The 24,129-nt window shown below is 52.9% G+C and overlaps 7 protein-coding genes across 7 annotated transcripts; 4 read left to right on the forward strand and 3 right to left on the reverse strand.

The window, feature by feature from the left end:
- Window positions 1–161: 161 nt before the first annotated feature.
- J3458_000850 (uncharacterized protein) lies at window positions 162–1,123 on the forward strand. The gene has a single exon (XM_066116375.1). The coding sequence runs from the start codon at window positions 404–406 to the stop codon at window positions 872–874; it is 471 nt and encodes a 156-aa protein (XP_065978257.1). The 5' UTR covers window positions 162–403; the 3' UTR covers window positions 875–1,123.
- A 284-nt stretch (window positions 1,124–1,407) lies between these two features.
- J3458_000851 (uncharacterized protein) lies at window positions 1,408–4,523 on the forward strand. Its single transcript, XM_007812969.2, has one exon. It carries the CDS (start codon window positions 1,728–1,730, stop codon window positions 3,453–3,455), a length of 1,728 nt encoding a protein of 575 aa, XP_007811160.1. The 5' UTR covers window positions 1,408–1,727; the 3' UTR covers window positions 3,456–4,523.
- J3458_000852 (uncharacterized protein) lies at window positions 4,161–5,613 on the forward strand (the record flags this gene model as incomplete). The annotated part of the gene is made up of 1 exon (XM_066116376.1): window positions 4,161–5,613. One exon carries the CDS (start codon window positions 4,161–4,163, stop codon window positions 5,424–5,426), a length of 1,266 nt encoding a protein of 421 aa, XP_065978258.1. The 3' UTR covers window positions 5,427–5,613.
- Window positions 5,614–5,653: 40 nt separating this feature from the next.
- Window positions 5,654–10,874, reverse strand: J3458_000853 (uncharacterized protein; the record flags this gene model as incomplete). The annotated part of the gene is made up of 2 exons (XM_066116377.1): window positions 7,392–10,874; window positions 5,654–7,331 (listed from the first exon to the last, which is right to left on the reverse strand). The coding sequence occupies exons 1-2, from the start codon at window positions 7,925–7,927 to the stop codon at window positions 5,654–5,656; spliced, it is 2,214 nt and encodes a 737-aa protein (XP_065978259.1). The 5' UTR covers window positions 7,928–10,874.
- Window positions 10,875–12,457: 1,583 nt separating this feature from the next.
- Window positions 12,458–12,769, reverse strand: J3458_000854 (uncharacterized protein; the record flags this gene model as incomplete). Its single annotated transcript, XM_066116378.1, has 1 exon — window positions 12,458–12,769. One exon carries the CDS (start codon window positions 12,767–12,769, stop codon window positions 12,458–12,460), a length of 312 nt encoding a protein of 103 aa, XP_065978260.1.
- A 1,511-nt stretch (window positions 12,770–14,280) lies between these two features.
- On the reverse strand, window positions 14,281–19,235 carry J3458_000855 (uncharacterized protein). Its single transcript, XM_007809682.2, has 2 exons — window positions 18,513–19,235; window positions 14,281–18,309 (listed from the first exon to the last, which is right to left on the reverse strand). Exon 2 carries the CDS (start codon window positions 18,131–18,133, stop codon window positions 15,089–15,091), a length of 3,045 nt encoding a protein of 1,014 aa, XP_007807873.2. The 5' UTR covers window positions 18,134–18,309; window positions 18,513–19,235; the 3' UTR covers window positions 14,281–15,088.
- Window positions 19,236–22,078: 2,843 nt separating this feature from the next.
- On the forward strand, window positions 22,079–22,381 carry J3458_000856 (uncharacterized protein; the record flags this gene model as incomplete). The annotated part of the gene is made up of 1 exon (XM_007809683.2): window positions 22,079–22,381. The coding sequence occupies one exon, from the start codon at window positions 22,079–22,081 to the stop codon at window positions 22,379–22,381; it is 303 nt and encodes a 100-aa protein (XP_007807874.2).
- Between the last annotated feature and the right edge of the window lie 1,748 nt (window positions 22,382–24,129).

The raw sequence follows: 24,129 nt of genomic DNA on the forward strand, positions 1-24,129 counted from the left end.
CATTCAAATTTGCGCCGAATCAGCTGCCAGGACTGGCGTATGTTATCATGCCACCGACGCATCCTAACAAACGATGCACTGCAATGTTTGGGAAGTTGACAGCTCCGCCCTTCAACAGGGGATGAATCATTCAAACTTATGAGTGTGAATGACTGTAGAAGAAGGAAGCTCTTGCCTCTTGTCGTGCAAACTTTGCTACATCGTTCTACTGCCACTGAATCAGAGGAAGGCGGTCGGGGGGTCGTGATTCACTCCATCTGTCGCCGTGTTGTAGTAGTGGAGTTTTAAATATTTTGCCTCTGGCTTTTATTTTTGAAGTAAGAATACACACCCACACAAGCAGCTTTTGGTCCTTCTATCCTTATCAACTCTTACACCTTGCCCATCAAGAATAAACGCGGCCATGTACGGCAGCCCGACAACAAGCGAAGGGTCAACGCCAGTCGGGGGAATCACAGTTGACAAACAAGTAGTTCCGAGGCGCGAAACATCTTCCTCTCAAATGGCTCAACAATACGGCTCATGGGATATATCCAACCCTGGGCACTCCTACGAACACCACAACATCGTCAAGGTCTTGATTCCAATATCTGTGGTTGGATGGATGCTCTTCGGGGCGATATGCATCTTGTGCATCAATGGCCGCGGGCGAGCCGGTCGATGGATTCCTGAGTGGTACCTTGATTCTGAGGGAAAGCGCTGGGACAAGGCTGCTGTGGGAGCGTGGTGGCTCGCGGTCTTATTTGGGTGGCCATTGATTCTACCTGGCGTGGTTGTAGGGTCCTTGTCGAGGAAGCTGAAGATGTGGCGTGCCGAGAAGAGGCTGAAGACACAGAAAACGGGGAAGGAACTGGATCCAGACGACAAGGTATGAGATTCTGAGGTTCTGCCGCCTCAACGGGAGACAAACACTGGGGTCCTTTCTGGCGTTGTACTTGTTGAGATGCGTGGAGGTGAGAAATGGATATTGACGGGCGCGCGCTGGTGGCCTTGGTTTGGCGTAATGCATTTACATATTATGTACTAGGTCTAGAAGCAAGAACAAGCAAGCTGCCCATGGTTCCCATCATTGTCCGCCATAATATAAAGTCGTGTGCATCTTGTCGGGTTAATGAACGCTGGCTAGGGATCGGGATGCCCAGGGGTCGAGCACAGGAGTGAAAGGGGATCCTGGGATATGGAACTGGCTGGATTAGGTTTAGCCCTCATGTGACCTCCAGCATGTAACTACCCTGTCAATTCCGTCTCCGAGCAACCACATCTGGGGGAAGCCGATGCACGCGGCCAGAGGCCAGAGGTCAGAGCATGGGCCCCAGCTCAAGGTTGAGCCTGGTTCAATGTTGCACAAGAGCCATCGCCGATTGCAATTAAGCTCTCGACCGCACTCACACCCTCTCTCGACCCCATCATCACTACCTTTACACATCACCACCGCCAACTGTCAGCACCGCCAAACAGTCCAATCTATCTCGCACTGCTCGAATCACGGCCGCTGTTGGCGCTGCAACGCCTGTGCTGGGTTTATGCGAAGCTGGGCTCCGCTGTCAGGCTGCATGCGTTGGGCAGGCCGAGCACAAAGAAGCCCAAGTTCTTGCTGCCCCATGGTGAAGCGGGAGAGACTCGAACCGAACAGACACAACAAACATTCAATCGCCGCATTGTCTCCTCTGAAACTACGAGCCCCCGCCTACGAAGAATTCTCCCTCTCCCGCACGAAGTAGTTCACCATGGCTCACCAGGCCGAGCTGGATGCTCGCCAATCCAACGCTGATGTCGCCAGTCCAATTGAGCCATCTACACCTGAGGAGGTTGGGCCTCTGCCCGTGTCGTCACAAGTGACTCTGCCCTCAACTGAGATACCTGGATCGCCAATAGACCCTGATCACTCCTTCAAAACCGAGGCCAATGATGAGCAACCAACCGCCATGGTGATTCCTTCGTCTCTGACCCCTCCGCCGTCCACCCAGGTCGCTGCCCACAATAATGCGAGACGAACATTTTCGCAGTCGCAGCAGTCTGCGCTTTACTCGCCGCCCGCTACTATCCTGAACAATATCCGTGACCGACAAGTTGGCACCGATTATGCCCCGCCGTCCCCTCACCAGGTCCTGGAGGCTCCGGCCGATGAGCTGAGGTGCATGCTTCAGACGTGTATCGCCGAGCAGCAGAAACTGAAGATGGAAACGGCGCATCACAAGCTGCAGTACAACTTGCTGAGACTTCAAGCGGAGGATGACGCCAAACGTGCTGCCGTGGAGCACGAAATGATCCGGAGGGAGGTGGATGCATTACGGATGGCAGAACACTCTCGTCAGGCGAGGCGAGAGCTCAGCACAACGTCTGATTCCACACAAACCAAGTATCTGCAGATGAAGATGTGGTATGAGGCTGCCATGGAGGAGAATGAGACCCTGGCCCGTCGGCTCAAGGTTGCCAAGAAGGTTATTCAGCAGAAGGAGGAGGAGACTATGTGTCTGACCGAGGAGAGGGACCTCCTTCTGACTCGTATCCGAGAGAACCGGGAGCATTTCCACATGTTGTGCAGTCCTGGTGGGATATTTCACAGCGCTCTGACCCCGAAACAGCAACATATTTCGACGCCTCAACAGCACCGCGCACCGCATGGAGGTTCGCACCAGACGCCGCGATCCTCGCAACGGGGTGGTGAGACCGAGGGCCGTGAACATGGTCTCTCAGCCTTGCTACAAGCCATGAGCCAGAGTCAGGATAACAACAGCGCTCCATCCACACCAATGACGTCTCACCGAGCCGTGCAGAAACACTCTGGTAGGCATAACCGCAATGCGCAGTCCATGTCATCGCTTCCGACCACGCCTGTCAGTCGATCTCGAGACGTTGGCTTGTTGCCGTCGGCTGACTTGGTGCCGCAAACCGAGCCCCGGCATCGTCATAGTGAGCAGCAAGTTGTGCCGACGACGCCGACTCCCAAGCGGGATCGACGACGAAAAAGTCGAGAGAGCACCATCTCAGCCGACGACAATGAAGAGCTGGCAAGGCAAGCGTTGGAATCGGTCGAGGCAATGCATTCATTCACGTCCCAGGGATCCAAATCTGCACCACAGGGGTCACGTCAACGACGCAGAGCTGACGAGGCCGATGACGAGGAAGTGTTTGACAGCCAGGCGAGCCAGGCGGCAACGGAAATGCTGCGGCGTCACGCAGGTCGAAGCTTCGGAGTGGCCGCTCCGGTAGGGTCTCGGGGCGGATCTCCCGGGCTGGGACAGGGGCCTGTTGAGCAATCAGCCAAGTTGCAGGCAAGGCTCCTGTCGAGTTCCAGGGGCGGAGGTGGCACGATGGACAAGCGCAAGTTTAGCTGGAATGCATTGGCGGTGGACGATTCAAGACGTGAGCATGGGAGCCCTCCGAAGAAGCTGAGAGCTGGGTCGATGACGGAGGAGCAGCGAGTGGGTCTCGGAATTCAATACAGCAGATGATTATGCATGATGAGACGATGTTTGGCTGGCAACAAGGGACCATTATGAAACGCACGGCATCAGGGCAATACCAGATATATTTGGTACTGTGTAAGCGACTAATCCACCCAAGTAGGAATCTTGCATATGGCATATTCCGGGGTTTGGACGTTGGCTTGACATGTATACACAGGTACCCTGGATTGTATTTGTCAAATGATGAGGAGTGCATGCGTTTTACACACTGCCGTGGATAGCCCAGATAGATTACGAATAGGTGAAGGCTTCAACTTGGGCCATGCAAGCTTCAAGATGATGAATGACTACTCGGATGCAACACACGGAAGGATGGACCAGGCCCATGTATTTTTGCCGTGAGCAGTTGATTAGATCGGACCAGCCGGCAACTAATCAATTGATAACTTTATTCAAAGTGACGGCACCTGTGGTTCATGGCCGCCCCACAGTGCCATCGGCTCGGGACTTTGACGCCGGAACTCGACGACGGCAACTTGGCACGGCACGGAAGAGCCCTTAGCCGCCGCGCCGCCATCCGACTGTAGATTTCCGACGACGTGCTTGCATCTATCCATGCTTGCCATTTCATTTCACCTTTGATCTTGATTTGATTGTGGTTTTTTTTTTTCACTTTGTATTTCTTTTGCCGCCATTTTGCAAGATAGCCTGCGCCGAGCCGTACCCGTCCCAACCAAGAATAGAGACACAATGCCTGGCCCCCGAGGCGTGGCCAACATCCTCGCCAAGTCGCCCGGCGACGTCGTCATCCTCTCGTCGGTCCGCACGCCCATCACGCGCGCCTACAAGGGCCGCCTCAGGGACGCGTACCCGGAGGAGCTGCTGGCCTGCGTGCTCAGGCACGTGCGCGAGCGCAGCGTGCCGGGGACGGACCTGGGCCCGCTGATCGAGGACGTGGGCGTGGGCGTGGTGCTCTCGGAGCTGGGGGGCTCCAAGGCGGCGCGCATGGCCATGAACCACGTCGGGTACCCGAGCTCGACGGCCCTCTTCACCGTCAACCGCGCGTGCTCGTCGTCGCTGCAGGCCGTGGCCGCCGTGGCCGGCCAGATCCGCGGGGGGGCGGCGTCGGTCGCCGTCGCCGCCGGCATGGAGAGCATGACGCGCAACTACGGCAGCCGCGCCATGCCGCTCGACGCCTGGCCCGCGCTGGCCGCGTCGCCCGTCCGCGACGCCAGGGACTGCCTCATGCCCATGGGCCTGACGAGCGAGAACGTCGCCGAGCGCTACGCCGTGTCGCGCCCCGACCAGGACGCCTTCGCCGCCGAGTCGCACCGCCGCGCCGCCGCCGCCCGCGACGCCGGCCTCTTCGACGCCGAGATTGTCCCCGTCGCCACGCGCTTCCAGGAGGTCGACGGGCAGGGGAACAGCGTCGGCGCCGAGCAGCAGGTCACGGTCGCGAGGGACGACGGCATCCGCGACTCCGTCTCTGTCGAGGCGCTGGCCAGGCTGAAGCCCGCGTTCAAGCCCGGCGGCGCGTCGACCGCCGGCAACTCGAGCCAGGTCTCGGACGGCGCGGCCGCGACGCTGCTTATGAGCAGGGGCACCGCTACGCGGCTCGGCTTGTCGGATCGCATCATCGGCAAGTTTGTGTCTGCCGCCGTGGTGGGCTGCGCCCCTGACGAGATGGGCATCGGGCCCGCCCTCGCCATCCCCAAGCTGCTGGCGGCGCATGGCCTGGCCGTTGGCGATGTGGACAGGTGGGAGATTAACGAGGCCTTTGCGAGCCAGGCGCTTTATTGTTTGAGGGAGTTGGGACTGGAGGACGCCTGGGCCGCCGGCAGGGTGAATCCGACCGGTGGTGCCATTGCCTTGGGACATCCGTTGGGGGCCACGGGCGCCAGGATGACGAGTACCTTGATGCACGGGATGAGGCGGGATGGTCATGATTTGGGCGTTGTGAGCATGTGTGTTGGGACGGGCATGGGCATGGCCGGCCTGTTTGCGAGGGAGGATTAAGTGGAAGATGGGGGGTTTTTTTTTGGAGGATTGTGTTTGCCGTTTGAAATATGTTTCATCTTGGCGGGGTTTGCAGGACTTGGGCTTGTGAAAACAGGAAAGCAGTGTCATATATTTTACACAAGTATACATCACCACCAACAATGGGCCTCAGGGTGAGTAGTTGTATTGAATAGATTATGAGGGGCTTACGAGTCTGCTTCTAATACCAAATACCATCTTGGGTGTCAAGCTGAATCAATGCCAATGCACTGCGTCGTATGCGTCACGATACTCCTCGGCGGTATGCCACTGTGCTCGATGCTCAGCCTCCTTGGGTGTTCTGCACGCCTGAATCCACAAACCAATCCGCTGGCATCACGATCAACGCCCCTTCCTTCCACGACGCCAAGCTCACCCACGCCCAGCTGAACGAGACTCTTGCCCACGCGGTTGTAGTCGCCAAAAAAGTAATGGGCACGCGTCTCGTTGCCTGCCGTGAGACCATGGCCAAGAGTCACGCCCCAAGTCCCAGCTACCCGAAGAGCGTGAGACCGTGGATTCCCGTCCCTTTGGAGTATGACGGAATACACTGATCCCGTATATCCAACTGTTCCATCCGCAAGGAATGCCGGGAAACCCCAGGCTTTGCCATCTGTGGAAATCGGATGCCACGGCGTAACAAGGAGGCTTCCTACACGGCAAAGAGTCTCTCCTTGGACCGCAGTCTTCAGCACCATGGCCACCTTACGGGTGCCCGTTGGCGTACGAACCTTCATTCCCCGGCGCAGTCGTCGGATTTGAACCATTCTTCCGGATCCGAGTTCCACTGGCGCCGAGCTTGCGAAACAGACGCCGGAGGCGTTTCTATATCGGCTCATTTTGACGGGGGCGCTGTGACCCCAAGAGTCTGAGTGACCGCCATACCTTCTGTTACCGGTAGGTTCTGGAGGAGGCAGGTTGTCAAAGGCCGAGTTTAGACGATCTCGACACTCGATGAACAGGCGGCTGTCAGCGCCGTATTGCAATGGTCCGGGATCTTTAAATGAATTACATATTTGCCGAGAGTGGGCGTTGTAGTAGGATGGTAGGTAGTGAATACCCCATTTCTGGAGGAATTTGATGTCGTTGATGGCCATAGAGATCTGACCTTGCGGCTCTGGGCCAATGAGGTCTTGCATCAGCGACATGTTCTTCTCGTCAGCAAAGTCTTTGGCGGGAATTTCGCTAATAAGACTGCCCAGCTGTTTTTTGTAAGTTTCATGTTTGCCCAAGTTGGGCCGGTGTTCGAAATCAGGGCCGAGGGGGGAAATTGACGGCAAGAAGCTACATATTTCAGCTCTCGATTCGTGATATGCAATCTCAGCATCGGGCATACTTGATGCCTCAAAGACGTTGGCCCTAGCGGCGATGACAACAGGTGTACCAACCATGTTCTGTCCGTAGATATTTGCAGGCCTGTAGGAGAGAGTAGCAGATACAACGAGGGCGTGACAACTCGCTGCTTTTGTATCATTTTCGCCTGGTGATTCAGTGATACGGAGGAACACGTCTCGAGATTGGCCGAATTGAAGGCTGCCCAAGGGAATTTGCAAAGCCATTTGCCTGCTGCTTTGTGTTCCTACCTCCTCCGGTAGCTGCTTTACCACAGTCTGTGCACCAACTTCATGTATTTCCATGTATTTGGGATACGTCAACGTCAATGTGGCTGCAGTAGCGAATGTTGCCTGCAGATTCGCAACTGCGTGGACAAACACCGTGCCTATCATGCCAGCATCCGGGATAAATGCGTAATTACCGTGGCCATATTCAGCCAGAGACTTCAACAGACCTGATCTCAGGCCATATCCAAACCCAAAGGTATGGATCGTCGCGGGGAGGCGTGATAGTGTCTTGAGTTTAGGGATATAGCCCTGTTGAGGACACCTATCCACAGAGTTAGATGAATGCTCACGGTGAGCCCATAAGAGCAAAGGGGAAACACACATGTGATTGGGCATTCCATCCGTTAGCACCATCATAGCACGAATATTTCCATTCTCCGACGACTGTTCAAATGCCTGGATGCCATCCCGAATACCGTGCCACAAGTTCGTACTCCCATTAGGATCAAGGGCCTTTATTTTCCTTCGAGCCTCCTCCTTGTTGCTGATGTCCATGTGTGTGAGAGTTTGCACAATGGTGGAATTCGTGGCGAAGCTAACTATTCCCAGTCGATCCTTCTCATTTAATGTTTCGATAATGGTCAGAGCGGCATGTTTGGTCAAATCCAACACGGTGAGACCCGTTTTCTCCGCTTCTCCCGGAACAGGAGCATCATCCTCCATGCTGGTGGACACATCAAGAACCAGGACGATGTCGCAAGGAACATGTTCGATTTGGGCTGCTGGCGCTCTGGGGGGGACGACTTTGACGACAAGTGACCGCCTTGACGGGATGGGATGTAGTTCAAGCGCTGTAGAACCTGGGCCAACATCATCTGCTGGCCTAGCGGTTCGGATCGGGACTCTCTGCGTTGGCATATCAGTTTTGACTTCAGGAGCTTACAGACTCCCAGACTAGGTCGGAACGTTACACACCATGGCGATGCTTTATGTGAAAACCATATAGGAATCAAGAGGTTGTTATACACGAGATGGTTTCCAAGGTTACCGTCCTGAGTTTCCCTGTGGTGACTAGTTGAGAAGAAATGAGGTCGATGCAAAGAAGATTGAGGTGCAAAGGGAAGATGACTATAGAATTATAGCCCAATATTGAGGGCTTCTTATATGCCAAGACCTTCAGAGGCGATCGCCAGGGCTCTTGTCCACAGACCTACTTCATAATATATTTTCTCAGAATACGCCTGAGCAAAGCGCGGCGTCGGCCCTCCTAGCTCAAGAAAAGGCGGCATCACGGGTGCTTACTTGTATGGGATCCTCCGTAGCGTACGGGGCTTTTTTTAACCTGGGCGACCTCCCTTTTCCCCACACAAGGTGAAAATTGATCATGTTGGTGAGGCTCACTGTCGCTGAGAGGCGACTCAGGCGTCGCTAAGGGCGTATTGCCATCCAGTCGCACTCGCCATTGCGCACAAGCTGGCACATTTTCATCTGTTTCCACAGAGCGTAGCGCACCTCGGCACCGTAGCTCGGCCTCCGAAAGGCCTCTCTGATGGATCGTAGAGCTGAATCTCCGGCGGTAAACATTATGCGAATTGCCCAAAACGGCTCTATGCAAGGTTCATCGACGTTCGAGATTAGCAGAGAGATTGCGTCGTGGTCTCTCGGGCGGACTTCAAGGCTTCCTAGGCTTAAGACGAGGCATGACAGTCGTTATGGCATTGCGGGGTGCCAAATTGAATACAACAAGCCAACCATGGACGCGGCTTTCGACTCAGCCTTCAGTCACACGTCACCACATTGCCGGTGCCTCTCACTCGACACAACGGATTGTGCAAGGTCTGGAGATGGCGGCACGAACTGCATAAAATCCAAGAGAAGCATCCGACATAGGAATTGCCGATGATTAGATCGAAGGAATTGCCAACGCCAAGAGAGTTTGCTGCGCGATGGCTGGCTGTTGCCACCGCTGGAGAGCCTCACTCCGCGTCTGTCGAGAATAAATCAAGTCCACGATCAGCATTGTTTCTGAGCTGCGCGTAGGGGCTCGAATAATCGCCCAGTCCAACAAGAATTTTATTTCTTTTCGATTTTAGTGAGATCCGACTCAGCCTAGGTTATCTTCAGCTTGGCATTCTCAGGAGGGGTTGTCATCCTAGGCATACACTCCTATCCGAGGTGGTCGAGACGCGGATATTGGGCGAGCTGGCAAAATCACTTACGATACATTGTTTATCTGCCTGGTATCCACAGGGAGGATTTCCAGGTTGGAGAAGTTCAAAAATTGATGTCGCCAAAGCAATTTCTTGATGGATATGTGATCAGTTGATGTTCATCTGGGCCTTGGTCCTTCCATGTTGTTCAGGTACCCAGGTACCTAGATAGTAGGCAAGCCACTGGACAGGCAGTGCAGAGCTCCTGCCTTCCCAAAATACCAACCAGACCAGACATTATGTATGTCAGCATCAGCCTTGATGTCTTCGTCACTCCTCTGCACGTCTCTCGCAGTTTCGACAGGCTGTGAATCCTCCCGATATGTACGGTACCGACTATACACAGGGCTGCACGGCTTTAGAATAACGTAAGGCGAACCAAGATCGTCCGAGTCTGTCCCCCCACACTCTGGGGTCCAGAATCAGAAGACCCGGCTCATGACAAATTCCTAGGCCGCCTGTCCGCAGTCTTCACACAACACCATCAATAAAAATGGCGTCAGCTACCCAGTATAGCACAGAACCCAGCATCCGAAATACCAGAAGAGAGAAGGGATGGCGGTGGTTTCCAACACAACCGCGCTCCAAGAGCTGCAGCCTCAAAGAGCGCCACGCAGCTACTTTGCTATCACTGGGAAAAACCGAGATACCCTCCTCGATATTCTCCTCTCCTGGGATTGGTTCTGTGTCGGCCGGATCAACAGCCGGCTTAGCCCTCCATCTGACTAGTCAATTGCATTGCCGCCGACTCGTCGAATGGCAGGCGTCAATTCCCATCAGCTCCTACAGGCTTTCGCCCAACAATCTGCCCACGCTATGGAAGTCTCAATTCCTCCCACCAAAGTCATGACTATCAAGAAAATTGACGTCCCTTATGATTGGCAACTAGACAAATGCGGAAGTGGGTGACCAACTCATAAACGTTAAGGAAAGATTATCGTCGCAGCACATGTCAATCCTTCTAGCCTGGACCATGAACGACTCTCTCCACCTCGGTGAGATCCCCATCCGTGCGCTAAGATCCTACCCTCTGAGCAGACGGCCAACTCCGACCGGATCCTGGTGAATCTTTGCGGGGAATGGATTACACACAAGGGCGAAACTTGCCAGTGACTGTAATGAAGGCTGAAGCGGCTGGCCATGACAGGGCCATATTCTTGTCTACAGCAGCACACCCATTCTCGGTCTTGTCTTCTGGAGATTATTCAGATGTGATGGCTACGATGGGCCTAGATTCTGCTGTACCCCGCAGAACAAGTCCAGATTGGAGACGGCTCTGGAAATTGACAGCAAAAATTCAAAAGCTGGGAAACTCTCAGCTAGCTCCTTGCACTTGCACATGTTGGTCCTGCCAAGTCCATCCAGATCAGTTCCCCTCAAGTCCCTTGTGGGTCAGTGGCGTCATTAGTGCTGCATTCCGTAGCATTGGGTTGCTTGACGGCGCCGGGTACTGGGTTATACCTCCTTGCGAGCTGTGAGCAGAGATGCAGGAGAAAGGCTACCGGATTGTGTGTTGTTTCAGCCAAGTTGAGATGTGTACTGGGCTAAGAGAGACGATGACGGCACATCAAGACGCCGAGGGATTTGAGTGGGCAGTCGTACGATGTGTGCTCAGCATTTTTCAAACTCCTCCGACGAAGAGCGGCTTGGGGGGCAAGCGAGATGAAACGAATAAGAATCGGAACCGCCAGGTCGTGTGAGCAACATCACATTTAACGTTCGGATCGCATGAGCAGCAGTATGACGAGCAAGGTCCAGGCATCCGGAACATCAGACTGCAAGCTCCTCACGTCCGAGTCCGTATTTTGCCACCAGAGCGGACGAGGAACAGGTGCTTGATTGCAGGCCGCGTTGCTCCGATATCCGGACCAAAAGGGGCGCACAAAAAGGCAGAGGCAGGCCATGGTCAGGCGCTCACACCAGAATCATCACACCGGCGCCGTACTTACACGATTCACTGGCACACCCGCAAGCAGGGCACCCTTGTTCAATGTTCCCCAGTCCCAGGGTTTTTGCAGGCTGCCGGGCTTTGGCTGCAAGATTGTCTCCCGACGCACATGGAGCCTCCACTAGCCAACAGCCCCGTTGGCGGCACGCAGCCAACCAGGACAGCTTGGTGTGGCCATGACAGACGGAAATGCGTCATGGCATTTCATTTTGCCTCTATCGCAGCCCTGTCAGCGTCCGTGGTGAATACCCTTACGGAGTGCTTGTAGCACCCAAGGCAGCGGCTGCACCTCCAGCTCCACAACTCGACGATGGACGATGGTCTGGCCTGGTCTTGGTGTTTTTGTCAGACTTCCCGCGTCGCTTGTCCACGGTCTATTTCCCGCCATCCTCACTGGTCACCTTTAGTGCCTGTACGCCTCAAGTTTCCTTTCGCCCCGCTTGCCTCGATAAAGTGAAGCCTTGGGTGTTGAACCAAAAAAGCTTCTGCCTCGAGAGAATTTTCTGTGCGGTTAAGGCACCCACCACCACCCACTCACACACGCAAAAACGTGGGCTAGGGGACCCCCCTCTCTTCGGTCCGTCTTGCTTTTGTTATACGTATGTGACTCCTTCTTTCCCTGAGAAGTTAAAAAGGGCTTCATGCCCTCCTTTCGTACTTCCTACTTCCTCTCTCCCTTCTCCCTCTTCTCTATCTGACATTGGTCTCTCGACTAGATATAATAAAGCCATCGTCTCAACTCTCTAACACACTACGAACGTCCACCTCAGCTACTTCGACCTCTCAAACAAGGCGGAAAATAGGCCCTCTCCCACAGAAAACAAGTCCACCAAAGTTTATCAAAAATGCCTGCCTACGAGTACTGCTGCAAATGCGGTGGCATGATTGTCATTAGCACCACCTGCAGCGCCTGCGGCCACAAGCAATGCAACAACTGCCCTGCCTCGTAAGGCGTAGACGTTGACCTCTCGTCCCTCAAGAGTGCGTTCCAACAAGACGAGCCCACCCCCGTCGCCCATAAACGACGGGCGATTTGAGCACAAGGTCCTATCTATGCTTCGGACTATTTGCCCACGGGGCACGATAACACGAACATGTTTCTTCTCAGCAATGTATTATGGCTCCTAGCGAACTCGATGAATTTTCGCTGCGTTTGATATCCAGGTCACTTTTTCCTGTTACCAAAGCCGATATCCAAGGCTGCGATACCCCCCTTCAATCATAACGAAGCAACCGCGATTTTGTATTTTCCTCCAGAGCGACTTTGTTTCCCGACTTTATTTTTCTTTTCTAAGCCTTGTCTTTACTACATGTAACACCAGTATGGGGAGTTGCGGAATACGAAAGAGCAGGCGTTTGAGCATGGTGGGGGATGGAACATGTGTTCCTCTGTTCTCGCTTACAAGCAACAATCTTGACGGAGCTCCTTGCATCAGCAAGCAATTGGCAGGGAATGAGGCGTTTTGCCGGCGGAGGCGTTGGATTCGCAAGGTTGTCCCTTGAAGTCTTGATAGTTCTCTTTTTTTCGGTTTTCGGCGCTGGGCACGCAAACGGGTCGCGGAACTTGTTTTCGATGATTTGTTGATTTGTGCTTATCGACATGTACGATGCATTTCACCCGATGTCAAGACCAACCGAAGAAATCCTGAAGTAACTTGGTGTGTCGTCCAATTTTCTTAGTTAGAGTCAGGCAGGAAGAAAAAGAAAAGTTTGAATCTCCCAAATGATTAGACCTGAGTGATTATTCCACGTGCCATGTCTCACGTAGCATTTAATCTTCAAACATGACCATCGACTTGCACAAACTACGATTCATTCTCACATGCACAAATACGTATTCCTCAATCTGAATAGTCTCTCACCATGGTGATAGTCCGGCCCTCGACCTCTCTCTGCTTCACTCGGAACCCCTGCTTCTCATAAACGGCACAACCTTTGCATTGGACGCGCCGACCCCAATGCAAATGCCCTTGCTCGCCGCCGCACCGTCTTACGCCATCGCAGCCGGCCTCACGCTCTCGACAAACCCTTCAACCAGCCTCCTCCCCCAGCCCTTGCCCTGCCACTCGGTCAGCAGATCAATGTGCATGGTGGCCCTATAACCCTCGGCCAAGAGGCGCTCATTACCGTCCACCGCCCAGTCTAGCCTCCGCGACACGTTCGACGCCGTCCAGCACGCAGCACGTCCCCGGCGAGAGGTGCGTGTACGGATGCGTCCAGATGTACGGCGCCAAGACGCCGCAGGAGCCGCGACGTCGCCACGTCCGCCGGCAGCGTTTCGCGGCACCACAATCCCGTCAGCCCCCGCGAGACGTGGTGCGGGTTCAAGGAACATACAATGTGTGCCGTGACTTCAAAGTCGGACGCCCGGTAGGTCCGTATAAATGCCATTTTTTTCCTCGCGTCTCCGGAAAACAAGAAAAAAGAGACTTATGCCATGACGACTTGAAAACAGCACGTGCATCCAAGCTCAATGGCGGTTCCAAGATGTGCTGAGTCCTGAAGAGAGATGGCGGGCCTGCACTACCGGAGGAGTTCTCCACTTTCGGTAGTTGTAGCTGGCAAGCTCTTTGATGTAATGATACAAGACAAGCTTCCGCTTGAATAAGCAACGAGGAAGAAGAAAGGAAGGAAGGAAAGAAAAAAAACTACAATCCAATAGCCAGTCCCCCTAGTTACTCTTGTGCCATGTATGTACTCCGTAACCTGCCCCCAATTCCGCCTCCCCACGCTTCACATATGCATACGTGATCCATCCATCCATCCATCCATCCACCCCCAAACAAACCCCCACGTTGCATCCCGTCTATTGCAATGCAATTCGACTACAAAGACAACATTACACCCATGTCAGATCTGGCCGAGGTCTCTTGCCCCCTCCACAAGTACCGGGCACGATTAGTGCATACTTTTCAAGTTCCTTCTGACGGGAAATACGCGTTGAATACTACAGCCAAAGCACTTGGACAGCACGACGCGCATGTCCCGTGCCAGTAGATAACTGAAACCAAACCCAGCAGCCCATTACAAATACTAACCTGCCTCGGTTCAATCACGTCTCATTTTTCATCATAGTCACATTCCATGTCCGCTTTAGCATAATGCGCATGCCCTCATTGCCTTGCAGTCACATGACCCCTGAGTATATCCGAGATGCAGTAACACTAGCAGCCGTCGTCCTCGTTTTCACAGCTTCACCGCCGCCCAACTGCATCCTTCCATCAAATTTTATCAATTGCTTATATGTGTACATATGTGGGTTTTGTTTAATACACCAGGATTGTCCATCTTATTGTTTTCCTTAACCCCATAGCATCCTTTATATGCGACTCGCGATATCCTCAAGTTAAATGTTGCGCCTTGTCCATTCTTCAAAGACCTTCCTGTTTTGTTCTTCCATTGCTGGAGCATTTTCCGACGCCAGGAGACTAGATCAAATACCAGCCTGATCTTTTAGTTGCAGAAGGCGTCCTGGTCGTTGAGATGCAACAGACGTCTCCAGAAAACAACATGAAAAGAAAAAAATTCGAGAACGCAAGGGGAAATCACACAATTCATAGGTAATAAATATTTGAGACAGGAGTTGAAGATATATAGATAGAAAAGAAAAAGAAGCAAAGAGAAGGCCAGATTCGGTCGCAAGACATTCGCTGCGTGCCGTTCATACATGCTTTCGTCCGATTTGGGCTAAAAAAAAAAAAAGGGCCGTCATTCGTATTACAAAGATTTGTCCTGTTAGAGTTTGAACTCAATATGGTAGTGTGCGTGACCCTATGGCCGAGGAATTTGGTATACATTTGTCATGTCGGAGTCATTGAAACTTCCACCAGTCAGGAGTAATAGATATTTCAAAGACAGAGGAGAAGGAGAAGCAGTGTGGCCGAGAACAGCGTAGTTGCCCAAGGCAAATAATCAAGTTGATCAAATCATGCCTCCCGGTAGGCTTGCGCTCGGCATGGCATGGTGTGGTATAGCTGGCCGGACCACTCTAGGAGGACTTTGTCGACCTTGGTGTCCATTCATGGGCATTCGGCCTCTGTAGGACTCGTCAACATCTTTCTCTCCCACTCCGAAATTTCTATTAGGAATATGATGTCCTAGGTTTTCGTCACTAGGTCTCCGAAGGCCATTCTTACGGCGAGGGTTAATAGGTGGCAAAGGCGGTGCTCCAGGACCGCCATGCAAGTTTGGGGTTGATGCCGCAGCGCCGAGCAAGCTGCCGTTACGGCTTCTTGCAAATGCATGCATATCTGGTTGCTGAGGGGTCTGCATGACTGGAAAGTAATGCCTCCCAGGGGCTTCAAATCCGCCGACGCCATGGCTTGGACTCATAACCGGAGAAGGTCCAGTCGACATGTACGGAGACATACCAGATGACTCCATGGGCTGGCGTCTAACATCTGGCCCGGGCGAGCCACTGAGTCCTCGCCGGCCATAGTGATCTTCGTAGGTTGCAGAGCCGTTGCGAAGCCCTGGGGCCCGGCTATACGTGCGTCCACTATTGCTGGTTTCAGAGCCACTTCGGTCACGCTCAGAGGCCGCCTGGGAACCGGCTCGAGATCGACTTCCATAGCTTTCGCCATCTCGTGGCATGCGGTTGAAAATTGCAGGTGGTGGACCACTCTCGTATGAGGTTACCCGGCTGTTAGGAGGACGCTCCTGGTTGGGACTGGGCTTCTGTGAATGCCGCTGTTGTGTTTCCAGTTCTTTCATTTTCTGTAGTTCTCGGCGGGCTTGGCGGAAAGCTTTCAAGCCTACGTGAACATTATCCTCCTTTGCAGGCAATGCTGGCTCATTTGAATGAATAGAAACTTCACCGTTTCGTGGTTCCACTTGACTGCTTGAAGCCTTCCTTGGGGACGGTGATTTGGCGACTGGGGCGGGCTGGGGCCTGGGAGACTTGAGCGTCTTGCTGCGGCCACGCTCCTTATCGGTCTTGTCCATAAGGGACCCTCGGCTTGATTTTGACCGTAACATACCAAGACTGCCCGACTTGGACGAGGCAAGTTCCTTATTGTGTTCTGATTGAGGGGGGGTGGGCGGCGCAGAACGCTCATTATCCGATTCAACGTATGATGTCAGTCGTTCACGAACACGTTGAGCACGTTCGGCTAGATTTTGAGCGAATTCATCCTGCTCTAATGCACTGACAACGTTGGAGACATCAGCATCATTCCTTCCGGAGACGGCATTGGCCTCTGTGACGCTCGGCGCTACTTCGTGGCTCGTCGAACCATACACAGACGAGGCGGTACTATCGTGTCGCAGGTGTTGTCGAACCATACCACTTAGACCTGCGTTGGGGCCCAATGTGGGAGAATCTTCCGGTGGTTCGGTCTTCGGTGCCGGTGAGAGAGAACTGCCATCCTCAGAGTCCTTGGGCGATGTCAACGATAAAGGGGTGGGAAGGGCAGATTTACGGAAAGCCGGATGATCGTGATCATTTGGGCGGTCAATTTTCAGCTGGGGGGCAGCAGAGGCTCGGTTGTTTATGGACCCGTCGTCGCTATCATCGAAGAATGTGCTGCCGTAGTTCTCATTGAGTGTGGAGGTCTCAGAAGGTGTAGCTTTTGGAGCGGACTTCTCTACTGACGGTCGCTGAGCGGATGATGAGCGAGACCTGCCTTCAACAGAAGAACCTGCCGACGCTGTAGTGTGTCGAGAAGTAGACGAGTCTCGTCCCTGCTGGAGTTGACGTTGTCGCTGGGTATATCGTGATTCGTCATACTGCATTGCTGGTCGACTGAAGACACCCATTGCCGTCGCCTTACCACGGTCATTAGGTTGGATAGCAAGAGCTGCATGCTCCTCGGTTTCACTAATGGGTGGGCTCAGAGGAGGGTTCCCTCCAAATATAGGCTTTGTGTCTTGCCTCGGGAATTTGCTGCTTGAGTCGACAGGGCTCATTTGGGAGGAACTCATCGTAGAGGGGCTAAATGACCGTAGATTAGGTGCGCTAGCCTTGGAAACGATAGGTCGACGGTCTGTTACACGGTCGCCAAATGTTGTGGTCGTAGGTGAAGTAACAATGGAGGCCGGGTCTGGGGTTCGCGAGCCGAAGGGCCGCTGCCGTGACAATGTATCCATCCGAGATAGAGCTGAAGTTTGTTGGTCCTGCAGGTCCTGCGTCAACCCTTGCTCATAGAGCCGGCGGGTTCGAGTAACGCTTCGCTCAAGGCCCGCCAAGTGGATATTGGATGAGGTTTCCTTAATTGATGATGGTTGAGAGGCGATTGAAGTTGCAGCTGTCGAGTTTCGAGCTCCTGAAGGAACAGATGAGGTTGTGGAGCTCGTCTCCCGGCGTCGACTGTAATTCAGCGTAGCTTCCGCGTCAAATGTGTCGTTATTCTGGCTTTCTTCCAATGACTTGCGCTCCTTTTCTGCTTGTCGCCATTTCTGAAATGATGACTGTGCTACGTCGTCGTCGTAGAGTGCTCTACCAGTCATGCCAGCTTTAGAGCCCGCCGCAAGCTTGTAGATCTTTTGTCTGCCACCAAAGAGATTGTTCCCTTCTGTAGGTTTACTGCGGCCCATTATGCTGCCTGTTGTTGAGGATGCATCATCCGACTGATAGGAGTCAAATCGGCCCAGTGGGGGCGCCTTTAACGACTCGATTTCCGCAATATCGTCGAGCCCGCCTGCGAAGACACCAAAATCCGCTAGCCTTGATTGTCGCTTCGGAAAGAGAACACTGTCGTCGCTGGCCTTACCAAGCTTGCTATTCGGGTCATCCTGTTCTCGAAGCATGGAGAAGCGGGCTGATAAACCGGTCATTAGGAGACTAGTCCGAAAGTTATCACTAGATGGCAAAGCCGCGGACAGATCAATCTCTGATTTAGGTTCTTCATCTTGTGTTTTCTTCTTGCTAAACATGCGAAAGGGACCAGACGGCTCAGCATCTATTGACGGGCGGCCAACAATGGAGTTGTCATCCCTCCCCTTCTTCTTGGTTCGAAAGCGGTTCATTTTGGCGATGTATTGATGACTGCCCAGACGAATAAGAACGGGAAAATACACCCTGAGGCAAAATATCGGGATTTCGATCACCAATGTGATATTTGTCGGTGCTTCAATTCATGAGAATGACAGCAATTAGGCAATCGACAGGCTTGAATTATAAGTGAAAGAGAGACGGAACTATCCTGTTGAAAGTTTTAGTTAGTAAAATGTTCATACACGCATGCATTTGTCAGAATTGATTGTGTGGAACCAGCGACATATTGATGCAGAAGAGCTTGTCCGTGCTCAGGTGCAGACTGGTAGACGCAAGCCTTTGACGGCTGCCTGCTCTTATCAACGTCATGGGGTACTAGCTCTGAGCGTCGGCGAAAGAAGTCCAACATACCTGGAACAAAGGCTCAGATGTAAAATTGAAACTCTGAAAGCTAGAGCGTGCTGCATGAATGCAACAAGAAGACGTTGCAGCCACGTCGGGTTCAATCGGATTAGACGTATCGCAATACGCGCCGTGGGTGAGAAAAGATGGTTATCGCGTACACCAGGAAATTCTGGTCGACTCCAGTCAGGTGCAGATGAATGTGCAATATCGAAGTGACGGCAGATAACAGCCTCTCAATAAAGTGAATTCGGCGTTTTCTGACGAAGAAAAGAAGGTAGAAAGGTAGAACGAGAAGAGGAAGCCAGCGTGGAAAGGCGTCTCGTGAAAATGGAGATGCCAAAATGGCAATAAATTGGTATCTTTCTGTAGGAGCGAGTGACCGGTGTGTGGAGTTCCTCACGGCAGATGTTGACAAGGAGATTGTCTCAACTATCGGCACAGCCTGTCATCATTAGCAAGATACGCCGGGAGGCTATACCAATGGAGGTGAGATTGCAACGACGCCGTTGAAGAACAACGAGTCGAAGTCGTCGATGCGGAAGGGGGATATATTGTGGCTCCAGTAGTTGTTGGAACAGGCAATGTATCAAGAGGATTCTTAGAGGAAAGGGTGAGAAAAAACGGAGAGATGACGGGGCTGTTGAGATGAAAAAAATAGCTTACTCCGTACTGACCTGACGGGGAAGGGTAAAAAGCAAAGCAGGGAAATTCAAGGCAGAGACGCCAGAGAGCCAGAGAGGCACTTGGGAGCAAAACGTCCCAGCGCGACCAGGGTCTTAGAAATTGGCAAGCGGAGCGACGACGAGAGACGACAGGCGGTTGACGGGGGAGGACGCGGACGGGCACGTAGGTTATGGGCACGATTGACAGGGGGGGGAGGGCGAGAACCGTGTGAGCTGCGAGCTGTGAACTAGCGATGAACCTGGTTGAACCTGGCTAACGGGTGGCGGCCGCGCCCTGGTGCGTCGTGCCTGGTGGTACCTGAATAAAATCTAAGTTCAAAGGATGGATTACCACCAATCTGGGCGGCCGGTCGACGCTAAGTTGCGTCCTATTAAATGCTCGTGGTGCTGGTGCAATCGCTCCAACATTCGTGGTGGTGTGTGGATTGCAAAACCTTGACGTTGAGACGTGCACGGAGTACGGGGTACCGAGAGGATGGCTTTGGCAGCGACAAGGCTGCTTTTCCCTCTGCGCAGGTGGTTGGCGGAACCACATGCAGGCACCTGGGGCCAAAGACACGACATTGGACAGTCGAGCGTACATACCTACATACCTACCTAGGTACCTACCTAGGTAGGCAGGTAGTTGGGGGGAAGGAGCGGCTGCATCCCGTAGGAGTCAATTCGGAACATGGAATGTTCGGAAAGAGAATGCTCAACGGTCAGAGGAACATTGAAAGACCGGGCCATGGACATTGCGCTGGACCGATCAATTGATGCTACATGCTATCACAAACATCGCACATCCAAGGGGATGGATGATGAAAGGTTAGAGGTTTTGACGAAACGCTTGAACCTGGGCCAGTGTGCATGCATCTGGTGCAGTCATGGATTTAAAGTCCGTGGGCGCAAACATGGTCCGTAACATCGGATTTGGGTACTCCGGCACATCAAATCGCAAATGGAACATGTTCAAATATCTCCGCTATCAAACAAAACTCGAACACAGGATTACATGAATTGATAGAGCTGTGTTGACTTGTCCTTGTCCGAAACGAATTCCATCCATCGCAAGACAATGAAAGCCCGAGTGCTTGCCTTGTTCGAATCTGCGACACGACGTCCAGGCCAAGACGAGCTCCTGTTCTGACCTTGCATATGCACAACATGTTGGTTCGCCCTCTGCACGCGTTTTCTAGCTCCAGGTCCAACATTCTAGAGCTGGATTCGAGTCGTCAGAGACCAATACTAGTACACAAATATTTTTTACAATTTTACTCACTCCTGCTGTTACAAGTGATGGCTGACCAGCAGTTTCAATGTTCCCGTCCCGGTTATTACCCATCTGCCCATCTGCCCATCGGCCCCTCAGCCCTCTCATCTCCTTCCCAGGTTCTTCCCAAGTTCTTCCAGCCTCTTTGAGTGGCCCCGCCGCCCACCCCGGGTGGTTCCTACCCCCCCCCCCCCCCCCCCCCTGTGGCCCCTCTCAGGCTCCAGATGCCCAATAGCCGGGCAGGGCCTGGGGAAGGCAGCTGCGGTGGCCACCAGACTTGAGACGCCATCTGGACGAATAATCCCAAGCCCTTGCCTGGGTGCCTTGCCGTAACCACGAGGTTCATGTACCTACTTAAGTAGGTACCTAGTAGCTGGCACTGGGGCACAATGCACCCTACGTAAGGTACTCACTCGCTTAGTATGATAGACAATACCATATCATGATCTGTGTTTCCGCTCATGACTGCCACAACTATGCGACCAACTCATAGGTTTCGCAGATTACGAGGTTGCAGTCTTCGGCCTCACCAACTGGAGGAATCGCCGCTGGGTTGCGCGCAGGAGTCTGATGTCGAATGAGCCATCCCAATAGTCGACTTGAGGTCTTCGATGACAACTCTTGTCCGGTGCCGCCAGATAATGTGTTACGGCCTACTGCAATATATGACGTGGTATTCGTGCAATGGGACGCAGCAACACCAATGACCTGAGTCGGCCAGTGGCTTGATCAATTGATTGATTATCGTCATGTTGCAGCAATCCAGATGACCTCTTGTTTCACGGAAGGGAATACACGGTGCCTGCATGTGCACGCAGAAACACCGAGTGTACTTGCGCATGTACATACGGAGACACGGTCCACTGTGCCGACATGTCCAAGGTTCCGAGGTATTTGTCAAGTACCTAGGTAGGGATGGCTTGTCCATGATCCAGCCGTCCGATGTTGTCAACACCACACTTTGCATTTCATTGGAGGCCTTGTCATAGTATAATTATTACATCTGGTGGCACTCTGGTGGCACCACGGTAGCACTCGCTCGTGCCAAGGTCGGTGCACACAGAATCTTGTATTAGGAACGCGCCTTTGCAACCATGGGTGCTCCCTCACTTCCGAACCTCTTTATCGCTGAGCAGGAAGCACTTGACACCTTCTGCACGGGTACGTGATCTACGGCAAACCCCATAATTCGAGGACGGAGTATCCTGGTTTGATTCTGATTTTAGCTGAGACCCAGCAGGCTTGTTATTGCAATTGTTTGAACTGCCAGCATCACCGTCATGATGTTTTCTTTTCGTATTCTGGTATGATGCTGGATCCCAAATCTAACGACCTTGAATGGCTCGTTTATTGGCCGAAATAAGCATCGGACGGCGGAAGGCCAAGACAGGATCATCTCACATCTTCTCTCCACTCCGTTTCCCCAGTCAGATCCTTCTTGCTGCTGTTGTTTGGCATGCGCATGCGCCACTGCTGCTGCCGCTCAGCGCATCGAACCATGATGCCGTAACGATGGCCAAGGCTGAATTCCATCCGACTGACACTTTCTGAAAGTGAGTATTCTCCTGTCAAGGCTCCAGAGCTGCATACCTCCATCGTACAGGATCCCGGCTGTGCTACATTGGGGTGGCCAATATATGGTCTCTGCAGTACTCCGTACTATGCGGCCATCACCAGAAGCCATGAACAGACAGCCTTCGCTCTACTTTGTCGTCGGTGCATCCGTGTCATTGGGCAAGACACCACACACCATGATCAATCCTTTCGTTTTGTCGTTCGCCGGTGGCTGGGATGACCATGTGGAAGCCTCTTTAAGGAGCAGGGCCATTCAAACTCACTACTGCAAGGTGACACCCACTGTGAAGGCATATTATCAAAGATGGATGTTTGCAACAGGCCCGTTCCTTGAGCCGGCCCAGGACCGTGTGATCAGAGTTTGAGTTGGTCTCTAGATCCATTTCGGGGGACGAAGTGCCGACTGGATGGTAATATTCGAAAACGGCCAATACCAGCTCGGCAACATTATAAAGTATCGTTTTCTCGGAAGAGCCGCTCCCGCATAGACTGCGTGTGTAATGCCGTCTATTTCAGAGATCTCAGACCCTACGGATACATACTAGTAGTAATACTGAGATGCATCCCGTGTGAGCGGCAAGATCCTCGCTCCCCCTGCTCCGTGCTTCCACCACAGAAGCAACAATCACGAGACCTCCGCACTAATTTTATTCGGCAGACACGTTTTGGTGAGATGGAGCATCACCTGCACAGCGGTGGTAATTGCTAAGTCTTTAAGGGCCGTCTTGGCACGGGTAATTAGCCATGCAAACTTTCTTCCCTAGAACTGGAACATTGACCTGCGTCCATGGCGCCATTGAAACAGGACAAGAATGTTTTCTGCACCCCGTACTGAAGCAAATATGCGGGCTGAATGCCGTCGCACTAGGACCCGGCTCAGGAACCAGATGTTTCTCTAACGCATGGTAACCAGAGGAAACAAAAGAATAGAATTTTTTAGGACCTGACATGTTTCTTTTGGCTTCCGATGGGGGGCGCTTGTTTCACGATTAATTCTAGGCCTTTCAGAAAAAAAATTCTGTTCAGCCGTTCCGAGACGACGGCCCCCTCGATGTCATGTACCTAAGCCACCTGGCATAATGGGATGGAGGATTGGCTGACACTGGTCCTCCATCCACGAGGTCGGCACGGTCGGGTCAAGGGAGGGAGAAAAGCCCCGCTTTCGGATTTGCGCGCCAGGATCTCTGCTTTCCGCGCACCAATCATACGGCTGTTCCTGACGCTTAACCGTTTTTGCGCTACTACGGAGTATCAAGAAGCTCTTTCCCCTGAAAAGACGGTGGATCAAAGTCAAGGGAAAGTGCTAGGGGTGTGGAGTGGGCAATTCAGACTTTCAGACGAACTTGCCCAATTAATTCATTCTGCCATTCTGTTATCTCCACAGAGCCAGCTACGCATGTTGGCATGTAAAGTGTTACCATTCCGGCCGCGCTGTCGGCAACGGAGCGAAAGTTGGCCATGTACGGAGTACGGAATACGACGATACTCGATTGTGTCAGCCTGAAGCTGACTGTGCAGTTGCCGGGCGAGAACAGCTGCCTTAGATCACACCTTTACTCGTCAGGGGAGCCACTCTGGTCAGTATAAACTCGTCCAGACAACGTCGCTGGTGTATTTCCATGCACACCAAGGCATTGCTACTGACATGGTTTGGTGTGTTAACTGAGCTATTGAGACACTAGGTTGCTGACACTTGGCCGTCACTCCATAAGCACTCTCCCCTCACGTCAACGTTGTGGATCATAATGGCAAAGAACCCGCAACCTGGGCGAAAAACGAATGGTGTCTGGGCCGCATATTGCAAGTCGTGCATCCTGGGAACACTCATTTCCTGACGCTGTGGCAACAACATCATCCATTGTAATCCTCAATACCGCCTGATATACTTTGCGAGAGAACACAACCTTGTTCAGAAAACTCGATATTACAAGGCAAAGACTACCAGGGGCTCTTGAAAGGGCGTACATCGGAGTTGGTACGGATCAATACACTGGTGATAGAACCGTATGATTGTTGGGGTCAGTTTCCCGTTTGGTACAGTCATGTGAGATCGCGGAACACTTCCATGACGCCTTTATTCGGTAAAATGCAGTCCAAAGCGATGAAGCGCCCG

This window comes from Metarhizium acridum, assembly GCF_019434415.1.
Source record: "Metarhizium acridum strain ARSEF 324 chromosome Unknown scaffold_1, whole genome shotgun sequence".
Classification (NCBI taxonomy): Eukaryota; Fungi; Ascomycota; class Sordariomycetes; order Hypocreales; family Clavicipitaceae; genus Metarhizium; species Metarhizium acridum.

What these genes read in the sequence shown, in the direction of transcription:
- J3458_000851 (XM_007812969.2), top strand. Translation starts at nt 1,728, where the DNA reads ATGGCTCACCAGGCCGAGCTGGATGCTCGCCAATCCAACGCTGATGTC.
- J3458_000855 (XM_007809682.2), bottom strand. Translation starts at nt 18,133, where the DNA reads ATGAACCGCTTTCGAACCAAGAAGAAGGGGAGGGATGACAACTCCATT.
- J3458_000850 (XM_066116375.1), top strand. Translation starts at nt 404, where the DNA reads ATGTACGGCAGCCCGACAACAAGCGAAGGGTCAACGCCAGTCGGGGGA.